This window comes from Kogia breviceps, chromosome 3 (genome assembly GCF_026419965.1).
Source record: "Kogia breviceps isolate mKogBre1 chromosome 3, mKogBre1 haplotype 1, whole genome shotgun sequence".
NCBI classification, from domain to species: domain Eukaryota; kingdom Metazoa; phylum Chordata; class Mammalia; order Artiodactyla; family Physeteridae; genus Kogia; species Kogia breviceps.
In genome coordinates this window covers 102479089-102501807 of record NC_081312.1, presented here as the reverse complement: position 1 = coordinate 102501807, position 22719 = coordinate 102479089, and the positions used below count along the sequence as shown (strand labels likewise).

The window sequence follows — 22719 nt, the reverse complement described above, 5'->3', positions numbered from 1 at the left end:
TGTAAGACCACGATATAAGAAGCTCTTCTGGGATTTCCCTGGCGGTCCAGTGGTTAAGACTCCGAGCTTCCAATGCAGGGGACACGGGTCGGGAAACTAAGATCCCTCGTGCCATGTGGTGCGGCCTGTGTGGAGGGGTGCGGGAAGAAGAAGCAGCTCTTCCCCCGTGTCCACAGGCAGAGGGCCTGGGGCTGGGGAGGAGGCCTGGTGAGTGGGTTCTGGCTGGTCCCCACTAGGAGGGGAGCATTGACTAGTCTGGACTAGGCTAGGGGAGCAGTCACATGAGGAATCCTGGACTGGAGGAGCTGTAGAGCCTGGGCTGCCCCCGGGGGAAGGGGTGGGTCTCTGCACCACCTCTGAAGGGCTGTCCCTGCAGAGGCAGACTGTCCTGAGAGCCAGGGCCTTGAGGCCTGGGATGGGGCTCAGTCTGCCATGCTGAGGCAGTGGCCCTCCACATTAGGCTTTCCCAGACCTTCTGCAGCCAGCCCAAGAAGTTCAAGGTTTATCACTTTACTAAAAATTACAGACTTTTTCACGTGGGCTTAAAAAATGGGGACAGTGGGTACAATTAAAAACATCATAGTTGTATAGGGAATGGCCACAAGGCCAGGGGCAGCCAGTCCCCTGCAACTTCCAGGAAGCCGCACAGGCCAGATCCAGGGCAGCAGGCAGGGGTGGATGCAAGCAAGGAGACCCTCCTGCTAAGAGGCTGAGGTCTCCTCAGGCTCCAAGGATGGTGTGTCAGCCTTGATCTTTTGGGGTCTACGGCGGCCTGTGGGGAGGACAGGTGAGATGGCAGCTCGGACCCCAGGCTGAGGAATCTGCCCCAACAGCCTCCCTACCACCTTTGTCGATGTGTTCCTCCCACCCGCACTGCTGTTCCTTCCTCTCCTGGAGAGCCCGTTTTGGTGGTGCCCCTTGCCTCCCTAGAGGAAGATGCCGAGGAAGGCCCACCTGAGGTCGCTGGTTGCCTCCTCCTCTTCCCTTTCTCAGGGACACAGGGGGCTTCTGGGTCCCGTTGGAGGCTGGTCCCCTTGGGCTGCTGGGCCGCAGTCTGCTCAGGGAGGCCTCTCCGTGCCCTTTGTGTCCTTGAAGGGGCCTTGTTTGGAGGTGGAGGGTCCTGGGTGGAGAAGACATGGGTCCCTGAGGAGCTCAGCAGGTCACAGGTTGGTTAGGACCCACCATTGCCCTCCATTGTCAAGGGAAGGAGCTGCCCAAGAGCCTGGCCTGGGAGGTGCAGCCAGGACAGGAGAGGGTGCAGGGAGGGGTTAGGAGCAGGGAGACATACCTCCACTTGGTCCTCAGGACCCCGCTGTGCTCCCTTGGATTTCTTCTTGCGGGACTTTCCCCCTGCAGGATACTGTTGCTGATGGGGTTGGAGGATCTTGTGGCCGCGGCCCCCTTCCTCTAGATTCCCATGCTCCCACTCTGGAGTGCCTCCAAGGGTTGGAGTGGGGACTGGGATGGAGAAGGGTGCTATAGCCCTTGCAGGCAACTAGTCCTTTTTCCTCTCATTACATTAGGTGTAGCTTACCTTTGGGTGCCAAGGGTCCAGGATCCCCCTAAAATGGAATCAGGAGAATTCAGGAGTCAATCTGGCAGGGGTAGTTTTCCTTGGAGTGGCAGAACTCACACCTGTCCTTCCAGATCAGTGAAGCCCCTCCCCTAGGAAGCCTCTCTGACCGCCACCCCCCCCCAGGTCAGAGCCAACAGCAAGGTAACCCTGCCCTGGGCTGCTCCACTAGCTGGGACCCTGGGACTCAGAGGAGGGGAGAGGCATAGCACAGGGAAAGCTTAGATCCTCAGGAACAGTGCAACCCCAGGTCTTTCCATCCCACCAGCTTCCTTAGGGCTCCATTTGCCTGTGTGAGCATTAGAGCCCAAACCTGGAACCAGATGGTGCGGCCATGCCGGTCCCGCAGGGAGCTCATGCCCGGCGTGCCATAACACTGCAGCCAGGCTCGAAAGGCAGCAAAGTCCTCCTCCGTGCTCTCCGGCCCATAGCCTTTGCCTCCTGTGGGACAGAGGAGCCAGGCGGAGGTCAGAGGGCTGACTTAGGCTGGGAGTTGGGGGGAGCCCAGTTAGACCTGGCTCAGACCTCAGCTTTACAAGCTGATGGACTGAGTCAGGGGGCCAAGGCTCTCCCTTCTCCAGCTGTGTCACCTCAGGCTGGTGTCTTCCCCACTCTGGGCCATAGCTTTCCCATCCTGGAGTTAAGAATCCTTGTCCTGCCTGCCTCATGGGGCAGCTCAGGGGACATAGACACCCGTCAGGTGAAGATCAGTGAAGGAGGCTTAGTCCATTTAGGAGCATCTAGGTCGACAAACTTCCATTCCCCAGGCAGGGAACCAGGCCCAGAGAGGGGCAGGAACTGTCCCAGATTACACGATATGCCAAAGCAGACCTAGCTGGCCATCTTTGCTTCCCAGGCCTCACCCAGCTGGACCACTTCCTTGGGCACTGAGTGGCACAGCTCCAGCAAGTCTGGGTTCTGCAGCTTGGCCCTGATCTTCTGGCTCAGGGTCAGCTCCGGGCTCTGGAGAAGAGGCAGGGGTAGGACCTGGATGTCAGCATGAGGCAGGGCCACTCAGAAGGCAGCTGACCCCTTGGGAAACAGACCCCTTCTGACCTTGGCAGGACCCAGACAGTTCATCTGCCCCCCATCACCTCCCACACGCACACACATTGTAGAGATGGGGAAATAGGCTGGAAGCCGAGAAAGGACCTGCTTGAGTTAAGCTGGAGACGCCTGACCCAGCCCAGACCCTTGTCGGCCTGCACTGATAGGTGCGTGCATCCCTCCCTGCAGCCTCACCGGCCTGTGCTGCTGCAGTGCCTCCAGAACCGTGCGGGCCTTCTCGAAGGGGGGTATCCTCAGCCTGCAGTGAGGTGGAGAGAGGGCACCGTGCTAAGCAGTGGGGAATGTGGGCACACCCAGCCACCCCAGCCCTCATGCCCAGGGCCTGCCTGCTGACCGGTATAGGATCTCTGCCCGCAGATAGTTGCCAATGCCATTGAAGAACCTCTGGTCCAAGAGGGCCTCACAAATGGGCCGGTCAAAGGCCTTGTCTGCTAGGTTTCGTAACACATTCTCCCTGGAGGGACACAGTCTGGGCACGTGAGACCCATTCTGCCCATCCCACCTCTCCCTGCCTCCCCATGGGTTAGGGGAGAGGAGTTGGGGGAACCCGTTCCTGGGTGCAAGGGAAGGAAATGGGGAGTCCCAGTTCCCCTCTTCCCAGCCTCAGTGGTGTTTTGGCAGCGGGAACCTCAGTTTTCTGTTAAATGGGAACAACAGTGTGGGATTTTAATGCATTACAAAAGTAAAAAAATACCAGTCAAAAGCAGCATGTTCAAGGAAACACATGAGTCTAGGTATGTGGTGTGTATATCACCAAAGTGCCTCAGACTCAAGACACTTTTGAGAACAAGGTGATCACAGGACCTCAGGTGTGTCTGCAGTCTGGAACTCCCTGTCTAAGACTTCTGGTTGGTTAGATATGAAGATTTGATGTTGGCGGGGTCAGGTCTTTTCAAGAAGCTGAAGATCTTCCAGGAAGCTGGTACTGGCTCTGTTTATTTAGCAGGAGTGAGGGGGCAAGCCCTGGCTGGTGAGTGCCCCAGCAGCTCCCACCTCACCTCCAAGGGTCATGGGTCTCTCTTCACCACCATGAAGGGTACATGTATCTTGTTTCTTTGTGGAAAAGGATCATGGCAAGACTGACTCAGTGATGGCCATGAGAAGCAAATGAAATAGGGGGCCAGAAGACAGAGTTTTTGGGGTAAAGGTAAGAGTGGAAGGTTGGCCTGGGTGTTCAGATCCCTGAGGGGGGCAGATCCCCACAGGCTCCGCAGCTGGAGGACAAAACAAGCCTAAATGCTCATCTTGTGAGAGAAGCTTCAGCTGGCAAAGAGTTAACTTGTGGCATGACTCCCCAGAAAAGGTGAAGTGGGAGAAATCCAAGACAACACAGACACTTCCCTAGGGGTGTACTTGGGGTCATACCTGGGAAGGCCAGGAGTCTGCCGCCTTGTGTGGCACCAGAGACTCCCTGACCCACCCCAGGGGGCAGCCGAAGGCATGCCTTCCCCAAGAAAGGATTTGCCAAGGCCACTCCAGGCCTTTGTGTTTGTGATTCTTGTCAGATCGCTTTTACTTTAGAGCTATGCACAGCTGGCTCCTCATCAGGCAGGCCTCAGCTCACACGTCACCTGGGGTGGCCTTTCCTAATGCACCCTCCTCCTCCCCCCACCTCCACAGCTCAAAGTCATTTTCTACCTCTTGGATTCTTCTTCAGGCATGTGTCTATTTGAATTAATCTAGTCCCCTTTTCCCCCCTGCCCTACCTGAACTAGCTCTGTGGGAGCAGGGACCACATCCCTCTTGATCACTGCTGAACCCCCAACACTTAGAGCTGGCCTGGCATGAAGCAGAGACTCATACATGTTTTATCTTTAGAGGAAGGGAAGTGGCTGACACTGTGCCTTCTTATGTGTGCCATCTTATGTGACCTGGATCACATCCCAGGTGGGGCCGTGACCCCTCCCTCAGGCAGAAGACAGGCGCCGAGACCACGGGACACAGACCAGTGGGTAGGCAGAATGTGGGAGACCACAGTCTGATTCAGAAACCACATTAGGCAGTCCTCTCCCCACTCCCTTGAAGCAATTCCTTCCTGCTCAGCCTCCTTTCTTAGGTTGTTAAAGCCTCTCCACCTTTCTTCTTAGCCTCTTGAGGGTGCCAAAAGACACTGTGGGATGCTGACCTGAGACCCAGCTCTCACACTAGCTGGCTATGTCCTCATCCACCTCTTGCTCCCACCTTCTCCCACATCAGTTTTGGGTTTCCACATCCATTAGCTCAGGGAGCTGTCCCCAGGAAAGGACACTGTCTTGGTCTACAGGTGAAGGGACTGAAGCTCAAAGGGGGCTGGAACTCGCTTCTTCTTGGCCACCGAGGCACTAACAGCCAGGCCTGGAGCCCAGGACTGTATTCATCACACCTGGTGCTGGCCCTACCTGAACTGCTCGTACTCCAGCAAGACACACGGCCCGCGGCCTGGCTGCCACTTGCCCCCGAGGTCCCAGTGGCCAAAGCGACGGATGTCCACGAAGCAGAGGGCAAGTCTGGGGCCAGGGGGAGCCGTGTAAAAGCGCAGATGAGCATGGGGTGGCAGCGCATCGCTGGGCACCAGCTGGAAGGAGCCGGTCATGCCAAAGCGGAAGACAAGGGCCAGTGGCCCCCGTGGGGGCTGGGCCCCAGGCAGGGGGCTCAGTGTCAGGCGCAGCTCCTTGCCTCGGGCTAAAGCTGAGATGTGGTAGGCGCTGCTCTCAAAGGGCACCTCAGGGTTGCGGCTGACAGGTGACTTCTCCACACACCCGCCAAACACCAGCTCCCTGCATGCCTTGTTCACAAAGTGGCTGGCCAGATGCAGCTCAGGGCCCTCAGGCATTCTGTGGGAAGGGTGGCCAGGCCCTGTAGGGGAGGATGACAGCAGGTTGGGCCAGGTGTGCATCCAGTGAGGTAGCAATTATCACTCCCAGTTTTCAGAGGGTCAGAGGGGGCCATGGTCAACTGATAATTGGCAGGAAATCAGCTGGCTTGGCCACAGCCCCTGCTCCACAACCCCTCCCCCCCCCGAAAATGCTGAGAAATCTCAGACTAGGGATCCCTTTCTCATTAACACTTTCCATGGGCTTCCATGAACCCCTCCTGATTTTAGAATAATGTCCAGATCCTTCCCGGGCCCTGTCATCTCATTTCCTCCCACGCTCCCTCTGACTCACTTGCTTCAAGCACAATGCTCTTCTTTCCCCCATGCCTTCGCCCCTGCTGTCCCCCTCAGTCTGGGAACATCCGAGAGAGGACCTCCCTGACCACCCTATCCAAGGCAGCATCGTACCCCCCGACCCCCTACACGTTTTCCTTTCTTCGTGGTACTCCCAGAACCTGAAATTATTTTATCATCTCTTCTCTGCCTCTACCTCCACTCCCACCCCAGAGTGGAAGCTCTGCTTGCTCATCACCCCACCGCTTGGAATCAGGCCTGCATCGGTTGTCATAATGACTGAGGGAATGAGCCTGGAAGAGAAGAGCTGGGAAAACGGTTGCTCAGAGGCTCAGCCGGCAGTGTGAAGGCTTGCCACCACCCACTCACTGGTCAGGACCATAGCGAGGACAAGGAAGAGGGAATGCAGGTGTCTCCAGGTACATCAGCGCTGGAGTCAGGTACACACGACTTCGAGGACGGAGATAGGGGAGTCAGAAGGGCTCCCCAAGCTCCAGCCCATGGTCCAGGGGGGAATAGGAGACGCCCCGGTCAGCGCCTCGGGCCGAGAGAGGCGTGCTCCCCTTCCTCACCCTCGCTGGCGGAGAGAGGAGAGTTTGCCACTTTCCTCTTCGCCAGATCGAAGGCGAAGGTATGTGCTGGGCAGAGGGGGACAATTAGCCAGGGCAGACTCCTTTGCCCTCCCCCCGCCCCCGCCTCAACCTCAGCGCCGCCCCGGGCCTGGCACCCGAAAGGGTTCGTTTTGCTGGAAAAGGTGAACTTCCAGGTTCTTAATTTCGCGAGGGGCGGGCGCTCTATGGCTCGCCTCCCACCCACCCCCATCCTCCACCCCCGCTGCCTGTCCTCGGTTAACCCTGGCTCCCTTCCTCCCCAAGGCCCCCAATCCCGTCCTCTCCTCAGCTCTGCTGCACACACACACACACACACCAACCCCGGGCCCACTCGCAGGCTACCTGCGCCCCGCTCTGCTTCCGCCAGCCTGCAGCCACTATGGGGTTAAAGCCGGGGGCGGAGCGGCGCCTGGGAGCACACTGGGAGCTGCGGTTGCTGCTCCAGCGCCTGATGGGAAGTGTAGTTCCTCAGGTAGGTGGCAAAGACTGTTCCTGGTGGGGTCCCTGAGCTGGGGGGCCTGGGGTGTGGGAAAGGCTTTGGGGCAGTCACCTGGCTCGGGGGTGGCGGAAGAACCGGGCTTCCCGCTGCCCGGAGCCGGCGGGATCCGGCGTCAGGTCTGAGGTCCCGGGTTGCAGCTGTCTCTGTGGCTGTGAGAAGCCGCCCGGCTAGTCCGGGACCGGGTCGGCACTCCCAGCAGGAAACAGAAGCACCGTCCCGAAGCAGAGGCGCCCGCAGCTGTGAGCAGGGCGCGAACAGGTGCGCGATAAATGCAGGCCCTGGGGACCCGGTGGTGGCTCTAAGTTTCAACGCTAGTCAGACATAACAAGTAAACATCATCACCACGGGTGATGAAGTGTAGCCAAGCAGCCAAAGGCAGGAGCCGAGAGCAGAACCTACTTCCGATGTGGAGGAGGGTCTCTGCGATGACATTTAGGCTGAAACCTCAGAAGGAGCCATCCGGAAAAGAGAGGGGAAGAGTCGCTACGGCAGGCGGAAAGAACTGCCACTGCAAAGGCTTGGAGGCTGGAAAGCGAGCGATTGACCCACTCAAAGAAGGTGGCTTGGGGGAGTGGCTGAGGTGAGGACAGACACACAAGCAACGTCTGGTCTGGTCCGGTCCGACCTCTGGAGGCCTCTGTAAGGAGCTGGCCTTTCATCCTAAGTGTAGCAGGCACTGGTGCCTGACCCACAGCCAGGATTCATACTACTTCTCCTTCCTCCCCCCTTAATCTATTTATTCATTTATTTTGACAGAAGTATTTTAAATGAGACAATGCCTTTATCGAGCTAGTAAAGTTAACAACTTTTTTAAAAAACATTTATTTATTTATTATTTATTTATTTTGGCTGCACCAGGTCCTAGTTGCAGCATGCTGGATTTAGTTCCCTGACCAGGGATGGACTCCAGCTCGGAGGCTTAGCCACTGCACCACCAGGGAAGTCCCAACAATAACTTCTTAATATTACCTAATACATAGCCCACATTCAGATTTCCCTAATTGTCTGCAAAATGTCTTTGATAGCTAGTTTGTTCAAGGCAGAGACCAAATAAGGATTCTGTGTCTCTTCAGTCACTTTAATCTAGATGGAACCACCCTCCCCACCTCTCACCCACCTCACCTCCTTTTTTTTTTTGGTCTTCATGATACTGACCTTTCTGAAGATTCCAAGCCAATTGTCCTTTGAGATGCCCCATCACATTCTGGATTTGTCTGATGTTTCCTTGGGTGTCGTTAACTTGTTCCTCTATCTCTAGTTTTCCCTGCACACCAGAAATTAGATCTAAAGCTTGGAAATACATATGTCTCCTAGGTGCTGCTCTGTACTCCAAACTGCATCACATTAGGAGGCGCCTAACATCTGGTTGTCTCACTTTAGTGAGGCTGAAATTGATCACTGGTGAGGCTGTGACAGCCAGACTTCTGTGTTGTAAAGGTATGTTTCACACCTTGTGACCACTAAGTAATCTATGGGGTGATTTCTTTGTTTTGTCGGTCTATTTTTGTTTGTTAAAATTAAGTTAAAATGTACCTACAGTAAAATTCATCCTTTTTAGAGTGTGAGTTTTTTGGTTTGTTTGTTTTGGGTAGGTTTTTTTTTTTTTTTGGTGGCACCTTACAGCATGCAGGATCTTAGTTCCCCAGCCGGGATTGAACCCGTGCCCCCCTGCATTGGAAGCGTGGAGTCTTAACCACTGGACCGCCAGGGAATTCCCTAGAGTGTGAGTTTTGACAAATTCATACACTCATAATCATCACCACAATCAAGAGATAATACATTTCTATCACCCCCCTAAAATTTGCCCATGCACCTTTTTAGTCAACATTTACACCGTACTCGCTGGCAACCACTGATCTGTTTTCTGCCCCTATAGTTTTTGCCAGTATCATACACAGGCATATCTCATTTATTGTGCTCCACTTTATTGCACTTAATAGATATTGCATTTTTTTTTACAAAGTGAAGGTTTGTGGCAATCCTCCATCGTCAGATGATGGTTAGCATTTTTTAGCAATAAAGTATTTTTTAAATTTATTTTGTTGAAGCATAGTTGATCTACAATGTTGTATTAGTTTCTGCTGTACAGCAAAGTGATTCAGTTATACATTTATATATATATTCTTTTTCATATTCTTTTCCATTATGGTTTATTACAAGATATTGAATATAATTCCCTGTGCTATACAGTAGAACCTTGTTGTTTATCCATTCTGTATATAATGGTTTGCATCTGCCAATCCCAAACTCCCAGTCCATCCCTCGCCCACACCCCCAGCAATAAAGTATTTTTTAATTAGGGTTTGTACATTGTTTTTTTAGACACAATGCTATTGCACACTTAGTAGACTACAGGATGGTGTAAACAAAACTTTTCTATGCACTGGGAAACCAAAAAGTTCATGTGACTCACCTTATTGCCATACTTGCTTTACTGCAGTGTTCTGGAACCAAACCTGCAGTTAACTCCGAGGTATGCCTGTACATGGAATCTTCAGCACGTAGCCTTGTGTGTCTGCTTTCTTCCTCATAGCATAATGCATTTGAGAACCATCCACGTTGTTATGCTTATCAATCAGTTCATTCCTTTTTATTGCTGAGTAGTATTCCAGCGTGTAGATGTACCAGAGTGTTTATCCACTTACCAGCTGAGGGACATTGGGTTGTTTACATGTGGTGATTCTTTAGCACCATGCAAATACCCAGTTTCACATCACATCAACCTTTCACCTAATGGCTTTATCATCACTGGTGATCCTTGCCTCAATCAAGTATTTAATTGGGAGTTACAAAATGGTGATTTTCTGATTCTGTCATTCCTTCTACATTAGCTGGAATTCTTCTGTAAAGAAGAGATTTACTTCATTGACTAGGGTTATTTGGGTATTCTGAAATACTAAAAACAGGATAAATTCTGAAACCCTTCTCTTTAATTATCAATTTTTAGACTAAGAATTTGGCACAGTAATATCCAATGGTGACAAATTAGAATTGATTTGGGGGGGTTATCTTTTATGGACTCAGATTTTTTTCCACATTTAATATCTTTAAATTTGTTGCAATCTTTATCTTTTACCTCCACTTTTTTTTTTTGTTTTTTTTGTTTTGCGGTACGCGGGCCTCTCACTGTTGTGGCCTCTCCCGTTGAGGAGCACAGGCTCCGGACGCGCAGGCTCAGCGGCCATGGCCCACGGGCCCAGCTGCTCCGCAGCATGTGGGATCCTCCCGGACCGGGGCACGAACCCGTGTGCCCTGCATCGGCAGGCGGACTCTCAACTACTGTGCCACCAGGGAAGCCCTACCCCTACTTATTGAAAGAGTACTATTTTAGTCTTTGGGGCTATACAAACAGGGATATACAATTCCCATCCTTAAAAATGGCTAGTAAAAGGCGGGTAGTAAATACAAAATTAATGCAGTGCTACAATGGCAATGAGAGGAGATTCTATGGGATTCTGTGACAACACAGAAGAGGGAATGCTACCTAGGAAACCAAGTTCATATTACACATTTGATGAGACTTGGAAATTTCTTTGTGACTTTTTTGTCTGCCACTTTATTTGTGCTTTGTTTATTCCCTGTTTTTCGTTTTGTCTTCTTTTTCTTGCCCTCCTGTGGGCTACTTTAACATCTTTTAGAATTCCAGTTTGACTTACCTATATTGTTTTTGAGTGTGTTATATTGCATACCCTTTGAAGTGGTTGCTGTAGGTATTACACTATACACATGTGTATACTCGTCACAGTTCACTGGTGTCGACATTTTATCAATTTGAGTAAAGTATAGAGAAACCTTACTTCCCTTTACCCTCCCTTGTTTATAATAACCTTAAATATCTATTCTACATACATTGAGAACCACATCTAACAGTATTTTGTTTTGCTTCAACTGTCAAACATATTTCAAAATACTCAAGAGAAGGAAAGTCTACTGCATCCACGTTTTTAGTCTTTCCATTGTTCTTCCTTCCTGATGTTTCAAGATTTCTTCTTCTATCATTTCCTTTCTGTCTAGAGATCCTCCTTTAGCCTTTTTAAAAAAAATTTTTATTTTATATTGGAGTATAGTTGATTTACAATGTTGTGTTAACAGCAAAGTGATTCAGTTATACATATACATATATCTATTCTTTTTCAGATTCCTTTCCCATATAGGTTATTACAGAGTATTGAGTAGACTTCCCTGTGCTATACAGTAGGTCCTTGTTGATTATCTATTTTATAAATAGTAGTGTGTATACGTTAATCCTGACCTCCCAGTTTATCCCTCCCCCCCACCTTTCCCCTTTGGTAACCATAAGTTTTTTTTCTACATCTGTGAGTCTGTTTCTGTTTTGTAAATAAGTTCATTTGTATCATATTTTAGATTCCACATATAAGTAATATCATATGACACTTGTCTTTCTTTGTCTGACTTACTTCACTGAGTATGATAATCTCTAGGTCAATCCATGTTGCTACAAATGGCATTATTTCATTCTTTTTTATGGGTGAGTAATATTCCACAGTATATAGGTACCACATCTTCTTTATCCATTGATGGACATTTAGATTGTTTCCATGACCTGGCTATTGTAAATAGTGCTGCAATGAACACTGAGGTGCATGTGTCTTTTTGAATCATGGTTTTCTCTGGATATGTGCCCAGGAATGGGATTGCTGGATCATAGCTCTGTTTTTAATTTTTTAAGGAACCTTCATACTGTTCTCCATAGTGGCTGTACCAATTTACATTCCCACCAACAGTGTAGGAAGATTCCCTTTTCTCCACACCCTCTCCAGCATTTATTGTTTGTAGACTTTTTGATGATGGCCATTCTAAATGGTGTAAAGTGATATCTCACTGTACTTTTGATTTGCATTTCTCTAATAATTAGCGACGTTGAGCATCACTTTTCATGTGCTTTTTGGCCATCTGTATGTCTTCTTTGGAAAAATGTCTATTTAGATATTCTGCCCATTTTTTCATCAGGTTGTTTTTTTTAACAATTTATTTTTAAATATATTTATTTATTTTATTATTTTGGCTGCGTTGGGTCTTTGTTGCCACGCACAGGCTTTCTCTAGTTGTGGCGAGTGGGGGCTACTCTTCACTGTGGTGCGCTGGCTCCTCGTTGCAGTGGCTTCTCTTGTTGCGGAGCACAGGCTCTAGTCGTGCGGACTTCAGTAGTTGTGGCTCACAGGCTCTAGAGCACAGGCTCAGTAGTTGTGGCACATGGGCCCAGTTGCTCCGTGGCATGTGGGATCTTCCTGGACCAGGGCTTGAACCCGTGTCCCCTGCATTGGCAGGTGGACTCCCAACCACTGTGCCACCAGGGAAGCCCTGTTTGTTTTTTTGATATTGAGCTGCATGAGTTGTTTGTATATTTTGGAGATTAATTCCTTGTCGGTCACATCATTTGCAAATATTTTCTCCCATGCTGTGGGTTGTCTTTTTGTTTTGTTTATGGTTTCCTTTTAGCCTTTTTATTTTTAGATTAGGTCTGCTGGTGACAGATTAGTTATCCTTCATCTGTGAATGTCTTGATTTCCCCCTTTACTCTTTTTAAAAATGCCTTACAATTTTGTCATTTTTCAAATTGAAGTATAGTTGATTTACAATACTATATTAGTTTCAGGTATACAACATAGTGATCCAATATTTTTATAATTATACTCCATTTAAAGTTATTATCAAACATTGACTATATACTCTGTGCTGTACATATGTCCTTGAAGCTTATTTATTTTACACATAGTAGTTTGTACCTCTTAATCCCCTATTCCTATCTTGCCCCTCCCCCTTCTGTCTCCCCACTGGTAACTACTAGTTTGTTCTCTATATCTGTGAGTCCATTTGTTTTGTTATATTCATTCATTTCATTTATTAGATTTCACACGTAAATGATATCATACACTATTTGTCTTTCTCTAACTTATTTCACTAAGCATAATACCCTCCAGGTCCATCCATGTTTTTGTAAATAGCAAAATTTCATTATTTCTTATGGCTGAGTGATATCGTATATATATATATATGTACACACACACACACACACATACACACACACACACTATGAACATTGGGGTGCATGTATGTTTTGAATTAGTGTCTTTGTTTTCTTCAGATAAATACCCAGAAGTAGGAATGCTGGATTACATTGTAGTTCTATTGCTAGTTTTTTGAGGAAGCTCCATACTGCTTTCACAGTGGCTACACCAATTTACATTCAGACCAACAACGTACAAGGGTTCCCCTTTCTCCACATCCTTGCCAACATTTGTTATTTGTGGTCTTTTTGATGATAGCCATTCTGACAGGTGTGAGGTGATATCTCATTGTGGTTGTGATTTGCATTTCTCTAATAATTGGTGATGCTGGGCATCTTTTCATGTACCTGTTGGCCATCTCTATGTCTTCTTTGGAAAATGTCTTTTCAGGTCTTCTGCCCATTTTTAAATCGGGTTGCTTTTTTTTTTATATTGAATTGTATGAGCTATTTATTATATTTTGAATATTAACCCCTTATCGGTCATATCATTTGCAAATATTTTCTCCCATTCTGTAGATTGTCTTTTCATTTTGTCAGTGGTTTCCTTTGCTGTGCCAAAGCTTTTAAGTTTAATTAGGTGCAATTTGTTTAATTTTGCTTTTGTTTCCTTTGCCTTAGGAGACAGATCAAAAAAAATATTGCTACAATTTATGTCAGAGTGTACTGCCTACATTTTCTTCGAGTTTTATGGTATCCAGTCTTACATTTAGGTCTTTAATCCATTTTGAGTTTATTTTTGTATATGGTGTGAGAAAAATGTTCTAATTTCATTCTTTTACTCCCCCTTTACTGTTGAGGTGATTTTCGCTGAATATAAAATTCTGGGTTGACACTACTTTTCTTTCAGGGCCCAAACCGTGTTGCACTTTTTGTTTCTGGCCTTTGTGGTTTCTGTTGAGATATTCAGTCATTCGAATAGTTTCCCCCCTATATGTAAGGTGTCATCACTCTCTTGCTGCTTTCATTTTTTTTTTTCTTTAGTTCTCAGAAGTTTGATTATGACATATCTTGACATAGATTTCTTTGGGTTCCACCTGTGTGGAGTTCATTCAGTTTCTTGACTCTGTAGGTTTGTGTCTTTTGCCATATTTTGGAAAATTTCAGCCATTATTTCTTTGAATACTTTTTCTGTCCTACCTTCTTTCTCCTCACCTTCTGGGACTCTGACAACACAAATACTAGATCTTTTGTTATAGTCCTACAGGTCCCTGAGACTCTGTTTTATTGTTTTGTTATTGTTGTTGTTAGTTTTCCAAACTATTTTCTCTCTGTTGTTCAGGCTGGGTAATTTTTATTGATTTATCTTCAAATCCACTGATTCTTTCTTCTGTTGTTAAGTCTACCCATTGAGATTTTTACTTGGGTTATTGTAGTTTTCAGTTCTAAAATTTTTATCTGGTTCTTTATATCTTCTATTTCTCTGCTGAGACTTGAGGCATTTTTATGATAGCTGTTTTAAAATCCTTAGCATAGAATTCTAACAGCTGAGTCATTTTTGGTGTTGGCATTTGTTGTCCTTTTTCATTCAAGTTGAGATTTTCTTGGTTCTTGGTACAATGATTTTTTAATTGAATTCTAGACATTTTGGGTATCATGAGATTGCATCTTATTTAAATCTTCTCTTTTAGCAGGCCTCCTCTGACACAGTACCAGTGGGGAAAGGGGTATGCCACCTCCTTATTGCTGGATGGGGTGGGAGTCTAGGCTTCCACTCAGCCTTTGCAGTCAGGGGTCGAAGAGGGGCTGCAGTTCTGCAGGGTGTGGCTGGAGTACAGCCATTACTGTCTGTAACTTTTTCTGTCCTGCTTGACTGTCCTTCTCCCAGTCCTTTGCCTAGAGAGTAGGTTTTTGTTGGGCCTTCCTTTGTCTGTGTGTTGTTTCTAGGTGCATGGCTTCTCCAGCACCCAGCTTGGGATACATGAAGTAAAAAGAAAATCGAAGGAATTCTCTGCTGTGTTGTTCTTCAGGTCTTGAGGTCTAGCCAGTCTGCCTTCTTCTTTTCACCTTTCATAGTCTTATGTTTGTTTTATATATAACGTCTAAGGTTTTTAGCTGAACTTAGTGGAAGGAATAGAGAAAAGCCCATCTGCTCCATTTCTCCAGAAGCAGAAGCCAGGAGAGGAGTGAGTCCTTATATCTTTGATGCTTAAATTGTTCCATCTTTAGCCAGTGGGATGAGCTGGCTCCTGTTGACATTACTTATTATTCTTTGATAGCTTCCTTGGACCCCGAGATGTTCTAGGCTTACCTTGTATTCTCCCTGCCCCACACCTGGAATCAGTCTGTTCTACAAGGGACCCTAGTTGGCCTAAGCCAGTCCTGGGAGGCCATTTGTCTTAGTCTGTTCAGGCTGCTATAACAAAACACCATGGACTGGGTAGCTTAAAAAAACAGACATTTAGGGACTTCCCTGGTGGTGCAGTGGTTAAGAATCCGCCTGCCAATGCAGGGGACATGGGTTTGAGCCCTGGTCCAGGAAGATCCCACATGCCGTGGAGCAACAAAGCCCATGTGCTACAACTACTGAGCCTGAGCTCTAGAGCTCGCGAGCCACAACTACCGAGCCTGCGTGCCCTGGAGCCTGTGCTCTGAAACAAGAGAAGCCACTGTAATGAGAAACCTGTGCACTGCAACAAAGAGTAGCCCTCGCTCACCGCAACTAGAGAAAGCCTGCGCACAGCAATGAAGACCCAAAGCAGCCAATAAATAAATAAATAAATATTTTTTAAAAAAACAAAACAAAAAACCAGACATTTATTTCTCATAGTTCCAGAGGCTGGGAAGTCCAAGTTAGAGTCAGAATCAGTTCTTGGTGCAGGCTCTCTCCTGCCTTGTTAGACAGCTGTCTTCTCGCTATGTTCTCATATGGCCTTTCCATGGTACATGCTTTCCACAGTACAGAGAGTCTGTCTTCCTTTTCTTATAAGAGCACTAATCATCACAAGGGTCCTACTCTCATGACTTCATCTGAACCTAATTATTCCCCAAAGCCCCACCTCCTAAAACCATATCACTGGGAGCTGGGGCTTAGACATATGAATTTGGCAGGGGGTGGGGAATGGGTGCATCTCAAACATTCAGCCCATTATCCCATTCCACTTGCCAGTGAGTGGTTCAGGCATGGGCCTTCTCTCTTCCTAAAGTAGATGACAGAGAGGCAAGGGCTCTCTCCTTTCTCTACCTGGGGTATCTGGTGTTGGGGCCACCCACTTGCTGCCAGCCTAAGGACAGGGCCAGCACAGAGAGGGCAGAGCCAAGAGCATCATAGGACTGGGAGCTAGAACCCTGATTTTCCTGTCTACAGACAAGCTGTTTCATTTTGGCTCTCATTCTGCCTCAACTCTGACCTGCTTCAATCAGCAGCTGAGAAAAGAAAAAAGAAAACGTGCAATAGGTCAGGGAGGTCAGTATGTCACTTGGTCTCTCTCGTGAAAACCTCTGATCTGAACCCCAAAGAAATCCATGCACACACTTCTTTACACTTCTTACACTTCTGTTTATTTTTCTTCTCATGAAAGCCACTGACATGTGCCTTACATAGGGGAGGGAAGACAATGCTGCTAGAGTGTTCAGGATCCCTAGGCTGAATTCCCAGGTGGTAACCTAGGAAGCAAGACATCCAGGAGGCCAGGCCCCTAGGGTCCTGGAGCTGGGGCACCCCCTGAAGAGAAGTTCAGAGGGCAGCTCCACATGGGCCCCATGAGTTCTTCTTCTCAGCCCAGGGAGCTCATCAGGGTCTGCGCCTGCTTCAGTTCTGCAGGGGGAAGAGGTAGGTGGGCAGGCGGCAGTTAGGCAGGATCTGGGAGGGCCCCTTACCCTCCAGGTACAGCTGAGCCTCACCTGCCAGGAGGACCTGGAACTTGTCTGCTGAGAGGGACATGGTAACAGGCTGGGCCGGGGCACCCGAGGCAGCTGCCACCTCCAGCCGCAGGTGCACCATGGGCTCTTCCACGGACTGCAGCAGGCTAGAACTCAGGGTGTAGTCCACCCGCCAGCCCACGCCTGTCAGCCTATTCACTGCAAGACCGAAAGGGGCTCAGGGTCACAGGCAGGGGAGCCAGGCAGCCCTAGCCCACACCCTGGTTCAGCCCTGAACCCTTCAGGGCTATGTGGCCTTTGAGAAGCTCTCATCCCTCTGATCCAGGAGCTCAGATTACCCACAGCAGATCTCAGAGGAAAGAAACCGGGGCTGGTGTCAGGAATCCCAGCTCTGTGACTGCTCGACATGTGATGTGGTTAAGTCTCCTTTCTGAGGACAAACACCTCCCAAGCCAAACGCACCTTCTAGAATGGAGCCCAGCCCCCACCCGGGCACCCCACACTCACCTCGCAAGCTGCAGGCCCGCAGGTGCTCCTGCAGGGAGCTTTGCTTCTCCTCATAACAGCGACACAGGCTGGCTGCATGCTCTGGGGGCCGAAGGGAGGTCCCCTGAGCTAGCAGGTGGGTGCTGGGGCTTAGGCCGCTCAAAAGGGCAGGTCTCAGGCTCCTGGCCCAGAGAGGGCAAGGTGCATCTCAGGGTCACACAGCCTGACCTTTGCCTGGCACCCCTTGGCCCACAGGTTACCCACCTGCCTGCCCTCATCCCCGTACCTTTGGGCAGCCCCAGCTGCTGCAGTTCACTGGACAAGGACTCGCCATCCACGCTGTGCTTGGCCGCACTGGAGAGGATGAAACTCAGCACTGCCACTGTGGCCTTCACATCACCCGACTCTGGGGGGAGCCATGGGTGGAGTGGGGGGTGTCACTGTGGCCCCAGTCACCTCCTTGTGACCCCACTATCTTCAGCTCAGAGCCCCCAGACCTCCTTGAGCCATGAGCACCGCTACTGCCCCACTGAGAGCGGGCAGAGGACCCTATAGGGCTGGCAATGTCTTTCTTCCCTCATGCTCCTCTGCTGAGGCAGGTGGGTCAGAGTGGGCTGTTGGGAGGAGGGGCCTCTGTGCCAGACCCCAGGCTGAGTACCCGGGTTTGCCCAAAGGTCTGCGGACCCAGTGGGGTACTCACCAAACCTGGCATCAGCGGTGAGCTTCAGGATCTTCTCATACTGTGGAGAAAGGAGGCCCTCAAGGGGTGCCGGACCCCTGCTCACCAGCCCCCAACCCCTGGCCTGGATCCTGTGGTAAAAGGACACGCGGTATCCAGGGAGGGTGGGAGCTGATCACCCGTCTCTCTGGGTCTGGTGCATTTTCAGGGCAGTGGGGGTCACAGGGTCATGGGACAGTGGGGTGCGGGGCCCTGCACTTACATCAATCCCCTGTCCCAGAAGGTCCTTCAGCACCTGGCTACACAGCAGCCTCAGCTTCACGGAGGACTGGAGGGGAAGGCCTTACATCAGCCAGACTGACCCACCTCACCCCTCCATGCTGGTGGGCTGGCTCAGAGAGGGCTGGCCACATACATTATCAGTCACACAGCAGGTTCGGATAGCCCGAGAGCGCTGAGGCCCCAGCTCAAGAGTGACCTCACCACCCTTCACCCTCAGAGCCCCCAGCCGCAATCCCTCTCTGCCCCCACCCCCAAGACCCCATGCACTCAACAATTTTGGCCAGTGTGCTGATCTCTGCCAGGACCCAGTCAGGACAGTCGAGGTCACCACAGAACCGGAACCTCTGCAAGGGAGTGAGGTAGGTAGTCAGGCTGGAGGGCCGGCTGACGTGTGGCCAGGTGTCTCCCACACTACCGCTCCTCAGGGTTCCTGCTCCCTGTCCAAGATGCGTGCCCTCTGGCCCACTGGTTCTCCCCTACTACCAGGCTGTTTGGAGGACCCTCTCCCTGACTCACCCTGCCACCAAACCTTGTTCTCATGGCTGTCCCAGGCATTCATGTGCTCAGCAGACATGACTGGGCACTTTTTCCGTGGGAGAGCCCACTCTAAGCGCTGGGGGTACAGCATGGAACACAACAAAGTACCTGGCCTCAGGGTGCCGGTGACCATCTCACCTTCTCCTCCGTTCCCTCCCCAGCTCCAGCCATACTGGCCTCCCTGCTGTTCCTGTTGCAAATTAAACGTGGCTTGCTCTCTCACTTCACTCAGATCTCTGCTCAAATGACACCTCTTCTGATGGACTTTCTCTGACTATGCTTTCTTTTCTTTTTTTTTTTTTTGCTGTACGCGGGCCTCTCACCGCTGCGGCCTCTCCCCCTGCGGAGCACAGGCTCCGGACGTGCAGGCCCAGCGGCCATGGCCCACGGGCCCAGCCGCTGTGCGGCACGCGGGATCCTCCCGGACCGGGGCACAAACCCGCGTCCCCTGCATCGGCAGGCGGACTCTCAACCACTGCGCCACCAGGGAAGCCGCCAATTATGCTTTCTTAAGTAGCCCCTCACACAAGGAAATTTTGGGGGTCAGTGGATGTATTCATTATCTTGATCATGGTAATGTTTTCATGAGCATATACGCATCAAAACTTATTGAACCATATAATTTACACACACATGGTTTGTTTTATGTCGATTTTATCTCAAGGAAGCTGTTAAAAAAAACAAAACAGCTCTTCACCATCATGCTTTAGCTGTTTATCTTTCCTTCTTGATCTCCATGGCATTTATCACAGAATATATCATGTTTTATTACTTATTCAAGGTCCATCTCCTCTGTTAGGATGCAAACCCACCTGGTCAACCACATCTTGACAATATTCTCCACCCCCCGATCAACTGTCCTTTGTCCTGTTTCTGTGGCAAAGCTCTAACGCACAGCAATATACATGTTCATCTTCCCACGCCTCTATCTGGGCTGCTTACAGATGATGGGAACAAAACCCGCAAACTGGGTACACGGTCAGTCCACGTTCTCCTGATTCTGCTGGGCCCTCAGTGCAGCCCCGTAATCCCATGTCCTCTACTTGGCCCCATCATTCACCTTATCAGTCACTTCAGACCTGCTCCATGACCCTTCAACCTCCAATCCTCCTTTTCACCTGTCATCCCCCTGATCACACCTGACCCCACTGCACTGGGGCTTCTACATGGGCCTCCAATGAAGTTCTCTAGCCATGGTCACAAATGACCTTCTTCACTAAATCTAGTCTTCCTCTTCCTTAACTCCTCAGCAGCATCTGACACAAACCCATCCTTCTTCTTGAAGCCACATACTCTTCTGGATTTCTCCCTATGGCCTGGCCTCTGTCTCATTTTCTGGCTCACCCTCCTTTCTCCAGCCCCCAAATGGTGACCCCTGCAGACTGCCTACTGTCATTATTCTGGGGCAGGGGACTGGGACTGCCAGTGAGGTGGTGGGAGTGTTAAGGACAGCCTTGTACTTCTCCTACTTCAGGAGTTTTTACCCATTTTGTGGCACGGACTCATCAGGCATCTGGTGAAGTCTATAGGCTTTTCCCAAAATGATGTTTTTAGATGTATAAAATACACAGGAGGGATTTCCCTGGTGGTCCAGTGGTAAAGAATCTGCCTTCCAATGCAAGGGATGCAGGTTCGATCCCTGGTCAGGGAACTAAGATCCCACATGCTGTGGGGCAACTAAGCCCACGTGCCGCAACTGAAGAGCCCATGTGTCACAAACTACAGAGCCCACGCTCTCTGGAGCCCACGCCACAACTACAGAAGAGAAAACCCACACGCCACAACTAGAGAGAAGCCTGCGCACTGCAAGAAGCGCCGCAACGAAAGATCCCACATGCTGCAACGAGGACCCGACTCAGGCAAATAAATAAATAAATAAATATTTTTTAAAAATACATAGGAAAACTCCATAGTAAAAGAAACTAATTAAAAGTTAACAAAATAGGTAGTTCCCTGGTGGCCTAGTGGTTAGGATTCTGGGCTTTCACTGCCATGGCCCTGGGTTCAATCCCTGGTCAGGGGACATAGATCCTGCAAGCTGCATCGTGTGGCCAAAAAAAAGTTATCAAAGTATTTAAAACAAATTGGTGCTGTGACATGTGTTTCAAGTCAAATAATGACAATAATTTAGAAATGAGCATAAACAATATGTAAACAATGCCAACAGCTGTAATGTGATGTGAAAATATCTGATTTCTATGAGTGACAGTCAGAGGTGCTGCTAATCATACTGGGGTTTGTTGCCAACACTCATAATTGAATAAAACACTAAATTTCAGTTTGAAGTTAGCCAAAATTGAGAGGTAAGATTTTTCCTAACTTCATGGATCCCTGACTTCTACCCATAGAAGTCTTCTACCATCTCTGCATTTTTTCTGACTTCTACCATCTCTATATTATTTACTTTTTTACCATAAGCACGTGTTCCTTGTGCACTTTCTTAAAATGCTGGCTTTTCTCTAGGTTCTGTCTTAGGTCCTCTCTTCCCAATTCATATTTTGGCTGAGACAGTTACACATTTCAGGGTTCAATGATCATCTTTGTGCTGATGACTCCCAAATTTATAACTGCCACTGTAGATTCTCTTCTGACCTCCAGACACTTAAATCTAGACTGTCTCCTAGCCAGCTGCACCTGGCAGCTCAGACGCCTCACTCAGCACGTATCAAAGTAACTGGTTCTCTTTCAGCTGAAACCTGCTCCCACCCCAGTGAGCACCACCACCTGGGAACCAAGCCCAGACCCCTCCCTCTCCTTTTTCCCTCATGCATTTAGTCCCTGAGCCCTGCTGATTTCCCCCACTTCTATCTCCACTCTTTCCACGCTATCTCAAGTCACTACCATCTCCTGCGGGGCCTGCTGCCCCAGGCTGGGCTCTCTGTTCCCCTCTTGCTCCCTCCACAAGTCAGCTGAAAGGCTCTTCCTAGCTTCCCAGCACCCTCTTCTTAAAGTCCAAACTCCTCTATGTGGCTCTCAAGACCCAGCAAGCTTTGGTCTATGCTTACCTGTCGAGCTTCATCTTTCACTAGCCTGCAGTTTCTACTCTTCCAGGTGATGACATGCATTAATTCCTAGGGAGCCATGCTCTCTCTCACCTGAAGTCTTTGAATGCTGTTCCCTGTCTGAAGATACAGCCTCCCACCAGCCCCGCTCCACGCCTCCTAACCCCTGGTACGCAAACTGCACTGCACCCAGCTAGCTTTCTTCCCTGCTCCCAGGCCCTCATATGATGTCATCCTTGGGTTGCCTCCCTGACACTATGCACAAGGTGAGTTTGGCCCCTTCCCCTCAAGTCTTAACTATGACTGCCCATTCAAGCTTCCAATTTGGCCCTTCCCTCCTGCAGCCAAAGTCTCAGTGCCTGGCACAGTGCATGGTATACAGCAGGCACTCACAATCTGTTGAAGGAATGAATGGATGTATGAGTTGGGAAATCCCAACCCCAAATCTACTCCTTTCTGGCTCTGGGAAGAGTGAAGGGCCTTCGTAACAGTGCAGAAGACTGAGCTTAATTGTAAGCAAGTTTTTCTCCAGGTCCCACAGGAGCGCTGGGAAGTAGGCACCTTTGGGAGGGCCTGCTGAGGCAGAGGAAGGCCTGGAGGGACAAGCCCCAGCTCGTGTCCCGGGGGTGTGCGGGTCCTTCCTTCCCGTCAAGGCACTCCTAGCCTGCCGGCCCGCCCTGCCCTACCCATCCTGCAGGGAGGAGGGTGAAGGGAGGCTTTTTTCTACCAGAGCCTCGGCCCTCACGACTGCACCCAAGTGTCTGCTGAGGGGCCCGGCAGACTTCCCATCTCCTCGCACCCGGCGCCCCACCCTTCCCGCAGCCGCGGCAGTGAGATTTGGGGTCTCTTACTCTGCCCGCCCCCAGCACCCACTGCCTGGCATCACCCCTCATCCCTCACCATCGCGCCAGGAAGCCCGCGCCCAAGACTTCCACCTTCCTGTCGCGCCGGGTCAGGTGATATGGCGGTCACGTGACGCTAGGG

At 49.8% G+C, this 22719-nt stretch overlaps 2 protein-coding genes and 1 long non-coding RNA gene across 9 annotated transcripts; 1 reads left to right on the top strand and 2 right to left on the bottom strand.

Annotated features, from left to right (window-relative positions):
• Positions 1 to 494: 494 nt before the first annotated feature.
• Positions 495 to 6980, bottom strand: NEIL1 (nei like DNA glycosylase 1). 5 transcript variants are annotated; one of them, XM_067029371.1, is made up of 10 exons: positions 6951 to 6980; positions 5020 to 5476; positions 2976 to 3095; positions 2816 to 2879; positions 2437 to 2536; positions 1887 to 2014; positions 1535 to 1562; positions 1289 to 1458; positions 955 to 1120; positions 495 to 772 (listed from the first exon to the last, which is right to left on the bottom strand). In XM_067029371.1, the coding sequence occupies exons 2-10, from the start codon at positions 5451 to 5453 to the stop codon at positions 702 to 704; spliced, it is 1281 nt and encodes a 426-aa protein (XP_066885472.1). In that variant the 5' UTR covers positions 5454 to 5476; positions 6951 to 6980; the 3' UTR covers positions 495 to 701. The 5 variants fall into 5 exon arrangements, with proteins under 5 accessions (XP_066885472.1, XP_066885471.1, XP_058914874.1 ...); XM_067029370.1 differs by lacking the exon at positions 6951 to 6980 and adding an exon at positions 6743 to 6773; XM_059058891.2 differs by lacking the exon at positions 6951 to 6980 and having other exon boundaries at positions 5020 to 5676.
• Positions 6821 to 21954, top strand: LOC131753519 (uncharacterized). The gene is made up of 3 exons (XR_010839727.1): positions 6821 to 7479; positions 8214 to 8336; positions 21785 to 21954. It is a non-coding gene; the product is annotated as an uncharacterized lncRNA (long non-coding RNA).
• COMMD4 (COMM domain containing 4) lies at positions 16403 to 22703 on the bottom strand. Of its 3 annotated transcripts, XM_059058906.2 has the most exons (8): positions 22636 to 22703; positions 18469 to 18540; positions 18177 to 18242; positions 17936 to 17975; positions 17522 to 17641; positions 17257 to 17337; positions 16771 to 16947; positions 16403 to 16684 (listed from the first exon to the last, which is right to left on the bottom strand). In XM_059058906.2, exons 1-8 carry the CDS (start codon positions 22636 to 22638, stop codon positions 16644 to 16646), a joined length of 600 nt encoding a protein of 199 aa, XP_058914889.1. In that variant the 5' UTR covers positions 22639 to 22703; the 3' UTR covers positions 16403 to 16643. The 3 variants fall into 3 exon arrangements, with proteins under 3 accessions (XP_058914889.1, XP_066885475.1, XP_066885476.1); XM_067029374.1 differs by lacking the exon at positions 17257 to 17337 and having other exon boundaries at positions 22636 to 22696; XM_067029375.1 differs by lacking the exons at positions 18177 to 18242; positions 18469 to 18540 and having other exon boundaries at positions 22636 to 22691.
• Positions 22704 to 22719: the final 16 nt, after the last annotated feature.

Bases quoted from the DNA above. Each gene is read 5' to 3' on its own strand.
- NEIL1 (XM_059058891.2), bottom strand. From the start codon at position 5,516: ATGCACACCTGGCCCAACCTGCTGTCATCCTCCCCTACAGGGCCTGGC. The intron at 2,880-2,975 runs GTCAGCAGGCAG...ACCTCACTGCAG, and splicing joins CGGGCAGAGATCCTATACCG to GCTGAGGATACCCCCCTTCG. The intron at 1,121-1,288 runs GTATGTCTCCCT...TTCTCCACCCAG, and splicing joins GTCCTGAGGACCAAGTGGAG to GACCCTCCACCTCCAAACAA.
- COMMD4 (XM_059058906.2), bottom strand. The intron at 18,243-18,468 runs GTTGAGTGCATG...CTTCCCCTCCAG, and splicing joins TCAGCACACTGGCCAAAATT to TCCTCCGTGAAGCTGAGGCT. The intron at 17,338-17,521 runs GTACGGGGATGA...TTCGGCCCCCAG, and splicing joins GCAGCTGGGGCTGCCCAAAG to AGCATGCAGCCAGCCTGTGT.